The sequence below is a fragment of the Triturus cristatus genome, chromosome 11, assembly GCF_964204655.1.
Source record: "Triturus cristatus chromosome 11, aTriCri1.1, whole genome shotgun sequence".
In the NCBI taxonomy this organism is placed as follows: domain Eukaryota; kingdom Metazoa; phylum Chordata; class Amphibia; order Caudata; family Salamandridae; genus Triturus; species Triturus cristatus.
In genome coordinates this window covers 584,908,339-584,921,662 of record NC_140594.1, presented here as the reverse complement: position 1 = coordinate 584,921,662, position 13,324 = coordinate 584,908,339, and the positions used below count along the sequence as shown (strand labels likewise).

The window sequence follows — 13,324 nt, the reverse complement described above, 5'->3', positions numbered from 1 at the left end:
TATCCTTCATCCCCTGTAGCTGACGGGTTTGTTTCTGACCATTGCAAAAGCTTGGCACTGATATCCTGGTAGCCGTTTCAACGATCCTACAATAATCTTGATGGCTGATTCCTGGCCTGTTTGGCATATGAGTACACCGCTACAAATGTGACAGCTATGCCATCCGTTTATTACATATAATATATCCTAATGCACTTATAATAAGGGGGACGATATATCTGTCACTTGTGTGATGAAGTATCCTTCTGGCAACCTTTAATTCAGGCCAGGCATTTCATATTAGCAATCTGGGTTTTCTTGGCCTTTGAAAGATTTGTATTGAACAGATTTTTGTGATACTATTTTTCGGACTGTTTGGAAACTGTATGTTGCAATCTCTTTAGTTTGAAAGAGTTGCTAAGCCTGTTTAACTGACATACATACTGAAGAGCCTTGCTTGCTATGTTTTACAGTCTATTGTTTGGAAGTACTCTGTTTTTATTTGCAGGTTGATAGTAGTTACCATTCAAGCAGTCTTCAATCAGCAACCCGTTCTATTGCTTAATTGTACCTTAACTACCCCTCATACCTACAGCAGCGTTAGAAAGCTTGTTAAACTGAGTGCTGTACAGTTCATGTTGAACAATCATACGGTAAGATGCAATTGTAGTTTATATGGTAAGGTGCAATTGTTGTTGTTCACGCTTTTGTTTTCTTTCCCAGTTCCCTATAGCCCATTACTCCCAGTTCTGTGGGCCCGGATGTCCCTCCTCCTGTTACACTTCACCCTCTACATACTGCTTTAATTTCTCAAGTCCCGTGGACACTTTTTCTATATCTCCTATAACCTACATGAGATTTTGAAGAGCTAATGGGAGAGCAGTGAGCTGTGATGGCCCTCCATGCGCCATAAATTAGACCTTTTGCTTCCTAAGCTTAATTTGCTTGTGTTCCTACTTCAGCTTCCCTTCTTTTCATCTGCCTTTGCTAGCCTTTCTGCCCTTGCAGGTGCTTCCCTAAATTTTCTAGTGTCTCCTATGATGATCTTCCGTCCGTTTTCCTGCCTTGGTAACCTAGACATAGGAATTGCATTCTAGTCCGGAATTGCATTCTAGTCAGGTGCATCAGAATCAATTCAATGGCCAGCGCTTACCTCAGCAGTGTACACCTCTTTTCTAGTCATCAGATTGGGATCTCACCATTTCAAATAAAAAAGGATGCAGGCAGTGTTTTTACATGACTTAAACCATCATAAAGATAGGGGCAGAAAACAAAATACTAGAATCAAGTAAACAGAGAAGCATACCATTTAACGTGAGGGGGCAGCACTGAAGTTGTTGTGGCTGTCTTTGTTATCATATATATCATGTACACCACTACCTATATCATCAGCCTCACTATATGTAGGAAAGTGCCTCTTTTTGACATGGTCGCCCCCACTTTGTGCCTAGTATTTGATGCAATTTTGACTGAAGTGCACTGGTTTCCTGCTAACCAGTGCCAGTGCTTTTTCCGTAAAACAAGGTGTCTGTTCAGTTGTACTCAAATTGGCACGACCTTTAGCACCTCAGTAAGTCCCTAATAAATGGTACCCCTAGTACCGAGGGCATGGGTACTAAAGAGGGTCACCATAGGTTGGCAGCATGTATTGTGCCACCCTAAGGGACCCACCACCAAATTCACGGCTGCTATTGCAGGCTGTATGAAATGATGCAAACAAGTGTGAAAACACGACATGGCACATTCCCAGTGTGCCATACCCACAGGCACTGCATGCAATATATGTAAGTCAACCATACAGCTGGCTCTATAGCCCTAAGGCAGTGTGCATTATATTACATATGAGAACATATCTGCATAAGCAGATATGACCCTGTGCTGTCTAGTACAATTACTAGATAGTACGAGTGGACATGGAAGCCATCTTAAGTATATGTACTGGGCAGTGCTCATTACGAGTTTCCCAGCTATAGGATGGCTTTAATTAAACCTATGGTGTTTGGTATCTTAACACCTTGTCTTGATAAATGCATACTGATACCTGTAGTGGATTTATTAAGACATATTTTCAGGAGGCACCTCTAGGGCACCTTAGAGGTGCCTCCTGAAAATCCTACCACTATCTAGTGTGCTGGCTGACCAGTATCGTCTAGCCTGCCATCACCGACCTGCTTCTGACCCCGTGCAGGTGAGAGCCCAAGCTCTCGGAGGCCAGAAACTATGCCTGCTCCGTAGGAAGCTGTTCACACCTCCTCCAGCAGCATGGCTAGTGATCTGGCATATCAAGGCTAGGGGCTTCAAAGCCCCTGCCGCCTTTGATATGCACCCTGGCTTCCCCCAGACCCAGTAGATGCCACCCCCTGTCTTGAGGCCCATATGGTAAAAGGACAGGCGGGAAATTAGCTATGAAAGTAGGCCTGTTGCACGACCAGGCCAGTCACATAAGGTGGGCCGCCTGATCTGCTCCACGAAAGAAGGATTCCACCATCTTGTTTTTGGTAGAATTAGGAACTCTGGGACAGGGTTATGCTCACCCCCCACAGGAAGTGGACATATAGGGGTTGTAGTGACCCCAAGGGTTAGTAGCCCATTGTCTACTATCCTTCACTCTCCTTAATGACCTTAGATTCAGTATTTGGGTGGCCCCCTGACACCAGGAACTCAGATTCGACTGGCTTAAAAAAAAGCACAAAGAGCTGAAGAATGCGAGAACAAAGGAATAGCTGTGGACTTTGGTGCCAAGCTCTGCCTGCCAGCTACTGTCCTGACAATCGCACAACCTGACTTGTCCTACAGCTTCCAAAAACCTCCAAGGGTGCCAGCACTTGGTTAACCAGCCAGCAGCTCCCTTAAAGTGGAGGAGCCACTTGCCTGCAGGCACTGACTCCGTCGTCTGGCACGCCGATCTTCTGACTTCCGGCTCCACCGAAGTAGCATCCAGCCAGGAAGAGGTCACCGTGGTGTAAGAGGTCAAATCCATATCCCCACAACGTTTGGAGATGCAGGAGCGGGCCAACACCAATACCTGGGGCACCGAAGCTTGTTGCTAGCACAAAGGCTTGTTTGTGTTCAGTATGAACACCACCGCCGCCAAAATATATATTATTTTTCTAAATTGATATTGATTTCTTCTTGAGTGAGTATCTCATTTATTGACTGTGTGTTTAACAAATGCTTAGCACTACCCTCTAATAAGCTAAACTGCTCACCCACTCTACCACAAAAGAGAGCATTTGGAATGAATTAATGTTAGCACTGTAAGTCAATAAGGGTTGTCTGAACTTTCTACATAGTGTACCTCATTTTGGTACTCTACATAAAAAGCCAGCTTCCTACATTGTAGACTCGCTATAGACCATCATCAATAACATACTCCTGAACCATGCCAAAAAGATACTCAACACAATGTATATCCTAACACTGGTAGGAGGCACTGATGAACTACAGGCACCCCATTTCACAAATTACCACCCCTTCGCTAAGTAGGTCGGAAAGTTTCCGCTTGCACAGAATGTTGTAGAAGCATCACAACAGACATATTTGTCTCCAATTTGCTTGGGACTTGCTATACCTTAGAATTCATCGGAAAATCTTTAATAGTACAATAATGCAACATTTACATCTGCTGAGATTGCTTGAGGAAATTCTCTCCATGATAAAGGAGTGAACTATTGAGACGTCTCTCTGACCACAGCAAAAATCAGGATTCTGTTCGTATTTCTATTTAATTAGGAAAAAGTCAGGAGAATTTTAGACCTCTATTAGCTAAATGTTTTCTTCAAAAAACAAACTTTCAGAATGGTGCCCTTAGTGCTTAATTTGAGCGTGTGGTTGCAGGTGGGACCCACTGCCGCTCATTTTAGGGGACCAACACTTACTTTTTTTCATCAGACTTTGGCCCAGAACAAGAAAGTGAAAACCGCAAAAGGAAGAAAGGAATACTAGAAAGACAGAAAAACAGTGGCAAAGGCAGAAAGCAGAGATGAAAAAGAAGCTGCAGGAGTAAGATGCAGGGTGAGGGAGTATTGGATGGGGGGAGAAAGAGACATGAGGTGGAATAAAGATTACGCAGCATTGGTATAAGGCAATCCTGACGTTTGTCAGCTGAGGGAATTAGAATTTATAGCCCTTCTTGACCTACAGGATGCATTCTTTCACATCCCTATTCACCCCAACCACCAAAATGATTTTTGTTTCCAGGTGGCCGACTGCCGCTATCAGTTTAGGGGTACCTTCATTTGGACGGAAGTCGGCCCCAGAGATATTTAAAAAATGTCAGTCACCAGTAGCAGCAAATTTAAGGAAACCATGTATCCAAGTATTTCCCTACTTGGACAACTGGCTAATAAAAGGCCCAACGTACAGTTCATTCATGAATTCATCACAGATGCGTCTTCTGAACCTCTTTGAAAGGTTAGCCTCACAGTCAGTACTAAAGACTGGGATCCAATTTCTGGGGACAAAATTAGAAAGAAGAAATGGAAAAGCATTTTCTTCCCAAGAGAGATTGCACCGATCTTCAACATTTAGAAGTTTGGATTCGATCCAAGAATTGGGTTACAGTATGCCAATTCAAACACATTTTAGGCACGATTCCCTCCTGTATTCCTTTAATTTCATTTTTTTTCTTTTACAGATGAGATTGTTCCAAGAGTATCAACCATCAATGATTCCAAACATAGCGATCCTTTCAAAGCAAGATGAAGATATCATCAGTTAGGGAAGGATTTTTATGCTGGGCAAAGATGGTCACTACATCAAAGGGCCTCAGTTTCTTGATACAACCTGTAAAGTTTATTTCGACAACCGATGTATCCTTGAAAGGAATTGGTGATTCTCCAAAAGATCTAGCTATCATTGGCATGTGGATCCGGTAGGAAAGGCTCCTCAATATAAACCTGTGAGAGCTTCACGCAGTGTGCTTGGGTGCTCAATCCTCTAAGAATGAGAGCAGTGTTAGTGTTGGTACGCACAGACCGACATACATCATTATATTTTACTTAAACAGGCAGGGAGGGACATGGTCACAAGGCCTTTCCAAGAAAGCTCTGACACTCTGGAAATGGTCAGTTTAACACAAGATATCTTTACCCAGCAGACCGTCTGCCAGGGCAGGACACTGACTGGGCCGATGCCCTGAGTTGCAGATATAGGAATTCCACCAATGGGAACTGCATCAATGTCAAGTTGGCAAATTGTTCAGAATCTGCAGCAAGCAAAACCTCAATCTTTTTGCAATGAACCTGAATCACAAATTGCCAGTACTATGCAAGCAGATGATATTACCAGGGTTGTGGCGAAATTACCTATCATTATTATGGTCAGGAACATTTGCGCACACATTTCTGCTTCTGTCCCCTATTCCCTAAACTACAGAGAAAAATAAGGCAACCATGCTGAATAATCATGATTGCACCAGCACGGCTGAGACGGTTTTGGTTTCTAGAACTCGTGCCACTTTTAGAAGCTCCACAGAATCTTTTTGGTGCCACGGCTGGACCTTCTGACCAGAGTCACTTGTCAAATCCAGCATCCAGGCCCAGCAATCTCTGAAGTTGCTTGCTTGGCTCCTGAACACGATGATTTCCACTTAAATGAGCCAATTATACTAAAGACATTTTTTCTAAATCCAAACACAGTTCCGTAGGGAATCTTACGTTCTCTAGATATTAAAAGATGTCTGACATTCTACTTGAGCAGGTCTGAAAACTTTAGAAGTCAGGCCAGCTTTTGATTGCCTTTGGGAATCCATGCCAGCATCAAGCCATTTCTAAACAGGGTTTACCTCGATGAGTTGCATCTGCTGTTTCATTTTGCCACACAAAAGCAGACAAACCACTGCAGAGGAACATGAGATCTCTTTATACCAGGAGTGTTGTGGCGCCCACTGGTTTCTGTTGCAGTAACCCCCTCACTTTTTGCCTGGCTACTGATGCACTTTTTGTTGGTGTGCCCTGGGTCCCTGCCATTCAGGTTCCCAGGGCCTGTGTTCTTTCCCCAAAATAAACCCAATTGGCTTCTCTGGCCACATGTCAGCCCCTGGTAAATGGTACCCCGGGCACTGTGACCAGAGAAGGCCTCTAAGGGCTGCAGCACTTGTTGTGCCACCCTTAGAGGTCCTGTACCCTGACACTCACACCCTGCCTTTGCAGGCTGCGTGTCTTGGTGCAGAAAAAAGTGAATAGTCGACATGGCACACATCCCTGTGTGCCATGCCCACAAACCACTGCCCTGGCATACATCAGTCACCTCTCTAGCTGGGTGTCCTATGCCAGTGGTGAGGGTACAGGTGCATGAGCCCTGTACCCCTACAGTGCCCAAGTCCATTCCGGGGCACTGTAAGTGCAGTGCTGCCATTAGGAGTTTATGGTGCTGGGAGTTTTTCATTACTAACTCCACAGCACCATAATGGCTACACTGAAGACTGGGAAGTTTGGTATCAAACTTCTCAGCACATTAAACCCACACTGATGCCAGTGTGGGATTTAATGTAAAATGCACAACAGAGGGCATCTTAGAGATGCCCCCTGAAATTCGACCAACTAATAGTGACCTGGCTGAGTGGCTGCTTAGGCTGTCATCACCAGACTTGTTTCTGGACCCCTGGGTCGAGAGTTTGCTGCTCTCGGGGGCCTGAAACAATGCACATCCTGGGATGAGGTGCCAAGCCTCCTACCCCAGGATGGGCAGGGTTCACGAAGGAAAAGCTTCAAAGGCATGCCGCCTTTGTGAGACTCTTCAGACCATTTGCTGCTTTCAGCAACTGGTCCCCACTGGTTCTACCCCCCACTTAGGGCGGGAGAACCGGCAGGAAAAATAATTGAGGAAAAGAGGTGTGCCCACCTCTGCCAACTTCACCCCTCAGGTGGGGGAGGCAAGGTGAAGCACAACCTAGAGTCCTCACCATCTTGAGGATGGGGGGTCTCAGCCAACCAGGGACAGGCTCCTGCCCCCCTCACACTGGAGAGTGGCAGAATAGGGGGTGTACCCACCCCAGGGAAGGGACCCATTGGTCCCTGCCCTTTACCTACCTGTAACACCCCTAAATGTAGTATTTAGGGGCACCCTGAACCTTCCTTGCTCAGATCCAGCAACAACAAGAAAAGATAAGAAGGACGAAGAGCCGTGCAGAGCTAACAAGAGGACGACGCCCACTGACTTGGCCCCAGCCCTACAGGCATGTCTCCCCTCGAAACCGCTCCTGCGAAATCCCGGTGTATCCAGCAGCCAGCAACCTCACAAACCTTGGAGGACCTGCCGGCCTTCACTTTCTGGACTGTTTCTCCCGTGAACACCGGACGTGCTTAAACTGCAGCTCCTTGTGCCAGCCAGGAACCGCGAATCCAGCCCACTCTGCACCTGCCGAATCCGGCCCGAGCTCGAGTGGAAAAACACCACGAGGAGGCCCCCCGGCCATCTTGACCCGAGATCCAGCGACCCCCGACCTGCCTCAAGCCGCCTGATGACGCCTGCAGCCTCAATCCAGAGGACCCCCCCAACCCAGGGTGACCGGAGCGGGTAAGAAAATCCGACGTCCCAAGACACTCCTCCACCCGACGCCCCACGGCCTTGTGTGCCCTAACCAATGGTGCCTAACCAACCCTCAACTTCCCAACTTACCCCTCGAAGTGGTGGACGCTCCTGGGAGATCCTCGTCCCTGAGCCTGCAGTGTTTCTTTGTCCCGGAGAATCTCCATTGAAAACAACAGGGCACGCGACCTCTAAACAGCACCCTGCACCCGGCCGCCCTAGTGCCGCTGAGGGTGCACCTTTGGTGCTACTTTGGTCCCCAACTTGCCCTGAGCTAAACCCTAGGAGCTTTGCTCCCACAACCCCGTGACCTGCTTACCAGCAGCCACCAACCAGAGCCCCCCTATCCTCCATAGATAACATTGGGCCTCAACACTCTGCACCCGGCCGCCCTAGTGCCGCTGAGGGTACAACAGTGCATCACTGACCCTAGGAGACCCCTGAGTCTAACCCCAGAACCCCAACTCCAAAGACAGAGTACTTACCTCGAAACCGATAACCTGCTGTTCGAGGCATATGAGCTGCAGATTACACACTATGCATAGATCACCATCTGGTGTTGGGCCATGATGTTTGCACTTGTTTTTGTCCTGGAACGTGTTTGGAAGTCATGAGATATGTGACTCCTCTTTTGGATCATAGTGCGCATGGACATCGGCTCCATCTGCAGATTGTTTTTTTCCGCCATCAGGCTCGGATGCGTTTCTCGCGCTCCAGTTCAGAACCGTTACCGAATTTACTTACGACGCTCTATCCTTCACCCTTTTCGTTGGTATTGTCTCGATCGCGTTTCCCAATCGACGCGACTCTCAACAACTTCGAAGTCTTCGATTCCGGTCGTCGACGAAGGCCTTCGGGCCTACCTGGGCCTGATCATCTAGCTCATGGAAAGGACGGTATTCAAGAAGTGTCCTCGATGTGGGTCGAAGTTTCCCCACACACCGATCAGGTGTGCAACCTCTGCCTCTCACCGGAGCACGAGGCCAGAGACTGTCCAGCTTGCGCCTCTTTCCGCTCCAAGAAGACGATTCGGGACCGATGAGCTCGAAGAACCATGGCTCGCTCATCGTCTTCAATTCCAGACGACATCTTCCAAGAAGGCATCGACGTGCCAGAGCAGGGGCGGGTCGAAGAAGGCCTCGTCAGTGCCTCCGAAGCCGATGACTCCGACGTCGAGGACATCACTCCGGCACAGAGGGTCGTAAGTACAGGCGTCGACCCCAAACCCCCCTCGACACCATCTAAAAAGGCTTCGGTCACACCTTCACCTTCAGGCCCAGGTGCACACCGAGAGACTGCTTCCCATGCCCCGCCTACGGGCCTGGTAAAGAAGCCTACTAAGCATTCAGGTGACTCGGGCTAGAGTCAGCCTACCCTCGGTACCGAAAAACATCCACAGGCACTGAAAAAGAAGCCGTCCTCTTCCTCATCCACGCCGACCACTGCTTCGACATCCAAGCACTCGGTGCCGAAGACTGGCACCGGCTCCTCGACACCGAAAACACACTGGGAGCCGACCAAAAAACTGCCACCAAAGGGCCACCACTCCCATGCTTCCAAGCCGAAAAAGACCTCGGAACCGAAGAAACAACAGGTTCCATCGGCCAAAGACACTGCAAAACCTCATGGTTCCAAACCCAGAACCGCTACAGAGGTGGCGCCGAAAAAGCCTATGGAACCAAAACCATCGGCACCGAAGGATCTGCCTCCCACAGAAGAACTGTTTCGACCAAATCCTACCCAAAAAACTCTTGTAAAGGATCCTAAGACTGGTCACTTGATTCTTAGCTCCAACAAACGACCACTAGATAAGCCTGCATCGACTCCACCACCTAAAAAGAGAGACATTGCTACCTCTTCATTAAGGATCCCTTCTCCTCTTCCTCCTCCTCCTCCTCCTCCTCCTCCTCCCCCTCCCCCACCACACCTCTCTCCTACACTATCCCCTACTCCAGTAGATGATGATGATAATAACACCTCGGATGATGCAGGGGGAGGTGCAGACGATCAACCACTAGGGGACCCTAGTCCTACTGGCTCCCCAGACTCCTCGGATGATTATAGCATCCCAGACGTCCCTAACATCCCACAAGAGGCCATCTATCCCTCCAGGCCACACAAAGGTCCACCTCAATTTTACCCATGCTTAAGGGGGTCATTAAGCATGCACCAGAGGTCTTTAAAGACCCGGTCAGGGCTCGAGTGATCAACCCTAGGATCGATAAAGAGTATAAGGCCGCCCCTACTGATCCAGCCTACATTAAAGGTCCCGCACCACTAGACTCCCTTGTAGTCTTCAATGCATGAAAAAGAGCCAATTCCCAATCATCGGGTGACGCACCAGCACCAGATAAGGAGTCTAAACTCCTGGACGCCTCTGGCAAACGAACGGCGTCACAGGCGGCAAACATATGGCGCATTGCCAGTACTCAAGCGCTGTTAGCTAGGTACGACAGGGCACATTATGATGAGCTTGAGTCCATATTGCAGCACCTCCCAGACAGGTATAAAAATAGGGCCAATGAACTCGTACAAAAAGGTAAAACCATTACTAACACCTCCATCCGTTGCGCCTTAGTTGTAGCAGATACCGCCTCAAGGGCAATAAACACCAGTGTCCTTTTGTGTAGGCATGCCTGGCTACGCATTTCAGGTTTCAAACCTGAAGTCCAGAGTTCCATTCTCAATCAGCCATTCGATGAGCAACACCTATTTGGCCCCAATGTTGACGTATCCCTTGAAAAAATGAAGAAGGATACCGACAACGCTAAATCTATGGGAGCCTTGCAGTCGCAAGCTCCCAGGCGTTCCTTTCGTCACTCATCCTTCAGAAGCACCCCCAGAGGCTACCCCTCGGATAGCCCCTCTATTTCTTACAAAGCTCCCACCCAATCCACCTTTACTAGAGGTTACCAAAGAGGAGGTTACAGGGGTAACAACAACAAAGGCAGAGGCAAAACCAACAACTCCCGCTCTGCCTCCACCCCACCCAATGACTTCCCTCCACTTCCCCCAGACCATTCCACTCTAGTCGGGGGAAGACTCCAACAATTCCTTCCTGTCTTGACCAACATCACCTCAGACAGGTGGGTGCAACAGATAATTCAATCAGGTTACTGTCTCGAACTAACATCTACCTCCCCCAAACATCCCACCCAAACAGCGTCCAATGTCGCAAGAACATTTGTTACTGCTAAAGCAGGAGGTAATCTCCCTCCTACAAAAAAGTGCAATAGAACCAGTTCCCCTGCCCCAACAAAACAAGGGAGTTTACTCCCTGTATTTTCTTATACCAAAGAAGGACGGCTCTCTAAGGCCTATTCTAGACCTCAGACACCTATACATACACTCAGACCATTTCCACATGGTCACACTCCAGCACGTCCTTCCACTCCTTTCACAGGGCGACTTCCTTGCTACCCTAGACCTCAAGGATGCCTATTTCCACATTCCCATTCACGCCGCTCACAGGAAGTATCTCAGATTTATAGTGGACGGCCATCACTATCAATTCAAAGTACTCCCATTCGGAGTCACAACAGCACCACGAGTGTTTACCAAGTGCCTAGCGGTGGTGGCAGCACACCTAAGAAGACCGCACATCCACGTCTTCCCATATCTGGATGACTGGCTCATAAAAGCCAGCTCATACAACCAGTGTATACAACACACTCACGCCACTATCCAACTACTCCACGACCTGGGGTTCACAGTAAACCACGGCAAGTCCCATCTGCAACCGTCCCACACACAACAATACATCGGTGCCACAATAGACACCTCAAAGGCGCTAGCCTATCCCAGTCCCGCCAGGATAGCAAGCATGCAGGCTCTTCTCACCAAATTCCAACCGCAACACACTCTTCCAGCTCGAGTGTTTATGCAACTCATAGGGATGATGGCCTCTTGCATATTCATAGTACCTCATGCAAGACTCCAGATGTGTCCTCTCCAAGAGTGCTTAGCACGCCAATGGAACCAGGCTCAAGGTCAGTTAACAGATCTGGTGTTGGTAGACGGTCGTACTCATCGCTCTGTGAAGTGGTGGAACACCAAGAACCTTTCGAAAGGGCGACCGTTCCTAGAGCCGGTTCCTCAAATAGTTATGACAGCGGACGCATCGCTCTCCGGCTGGGGAGGTCACCTACTACATCACACCACGCAGGGCAGGTGGACACCTCAACAAAAGTTACTCCACATCAACCACCTGGAGTTACTAGCCATATTCCTAGCCTTAAAAGCATTTCAAAAACACATATCAGGCAAGGCTGTCTTAGTCCGCACGGACAACATGACAGCCATGTACTACATACAAAAACAAGGCGGGACACACTCTCTGCAGCTCTCTCAGCTAGCACAGAACATATGGAGTTGGGCTATACCTCAGAACATTTTTCTCCTAGCCCAACATGTCCCAGGAGTCCAAAACACCATAGCCGATCTGTTGAGCCGTCAAACACAACAGATCCACGAGTGGGAACTTCATCCGCAAGTTCTTCAACCGTTTTTTCAAATGTGGGGGCAATCACAGATAGACCTCTTCGCCACCCACGAAAACGGCAAATGCCCAAGCTTCGCCGCCAGATAGCCACACCCATTGTCCAAAGGCAATGCGATATGGATGAACTGGTCAGGCAGATTTGCGTACGCTTTTCAGCCTCTCCCACTCATTCCACGAGTGGTGCGCAAACTACGGCAACATTCCTTAACTCTCATCCTAGTTGCTCCAACTTGGGCCAGACAACCTTGGTACACCACATTGCTGGAACTCTCAGTAGTTCCGCACCAGAAGTTACACCTCTCTCCACGCCTCTTAACCCAGAACTATGGAGAGATCAGACACCCGGACCCAGCTCAGCTCAACCTTGCGATCTGGCTCCTGAGGTCCTAGAATTCGGCTACCTTAACCTTCCCCCTGACTGTATGCACATCATTAAAGAAGCTAGACGGCCTACCACTAGAGCATGCTATGCAGCCAAGTGGAAACGTTTTGTAATATATTGTCATAACAACTACACCAATCCCCTAGATGTGTCTATCCAACACATAATAGGCTACTTACTATACCTCCAAAAATGCAACTTAGCCTACACGTCTATTAGACTGCATCTTGCTGCCATAGCACCATATCTACAAAATAGACAACATCTGTCACTTTTCAGAGTACCTGCCAAAAAGCCTTTATGGAGGGCCTCAAAAGAATAATTCCCCCCCAGAGTACCACCTTCACCTGTGTGGAATGTAAACATCGTTCTCACAAGACTAATGAGCCCTCCATTTGAACCTCTACATAAATGTGAGCTACAATTCTTAACATGGAAAGCTGCTTTCCTAGTAGCCATTACTTCTCTACGAAGAGTTAGCGAACTACAAGCACTAACCCTTCAGGAACCTTTCCGGCAGCTGCATCATAATAAGGTTGTTCTCCGAACTAATCCTAAATTCCTTCCTAAAGTCATTTCTCCCTTCCACCTAAATCAATCTGTGGAGCTGCCCGTATTCTTCTTGCAGCCACAAACAGTCGCAGAAAGAGCTCTTCATACCTTGGATGTCAAAAGAGCATTGCTTTACTACATCGAGAGAACACAACCCTTTCGTAAGACCAAACAACTTTTCGTGTCTTTCTCACCACCACACAAAGACAACTCCATATCAAAATCTGGGATAGCTCGGTGGATTGTCAAATGCATACAAATTTGCTACCACAAAGCAAAACGTACATTATCTGTTCCCCCTAAAGCCCACTCTACACGAAAGATAGGGGCTTCAATGGCATTTTTAGGGAACATTCCCTTAGATGATATCTGCAGAGCAG

The 13,324-nt window shown here is 48.0% G+C and overlaps 1 protein-coding gene across 10 annotated transcripts in view; it reads left to right on the top strand.

The window, feature by feature from the left end:
- Positions 1-13,324, top strand: part of XPO7 (exportin 7) — a 598,229-nt gene that overhangs the window by 392,491 nt on the left and 192,414 nt on the right. For 5 of the 10 annotated variants that reach the window (XM_085633849.1, XM_085633846.1, XM_085633847.1 and 2 more), the window contains one exon: positions 557-632. In XM_085633849.1, the coding sequence (XP_085489975.1) occupies positions 557-632 (76 nt within the window). The remainder of the gene's footprint in view (positions 1-556; positions 633-13,324) is intronic. The other 5 variants (XM_085633854.1, XM_085633852.1, XM_085633851.1 and 2 more) reach the window with 1 other exon arrangement.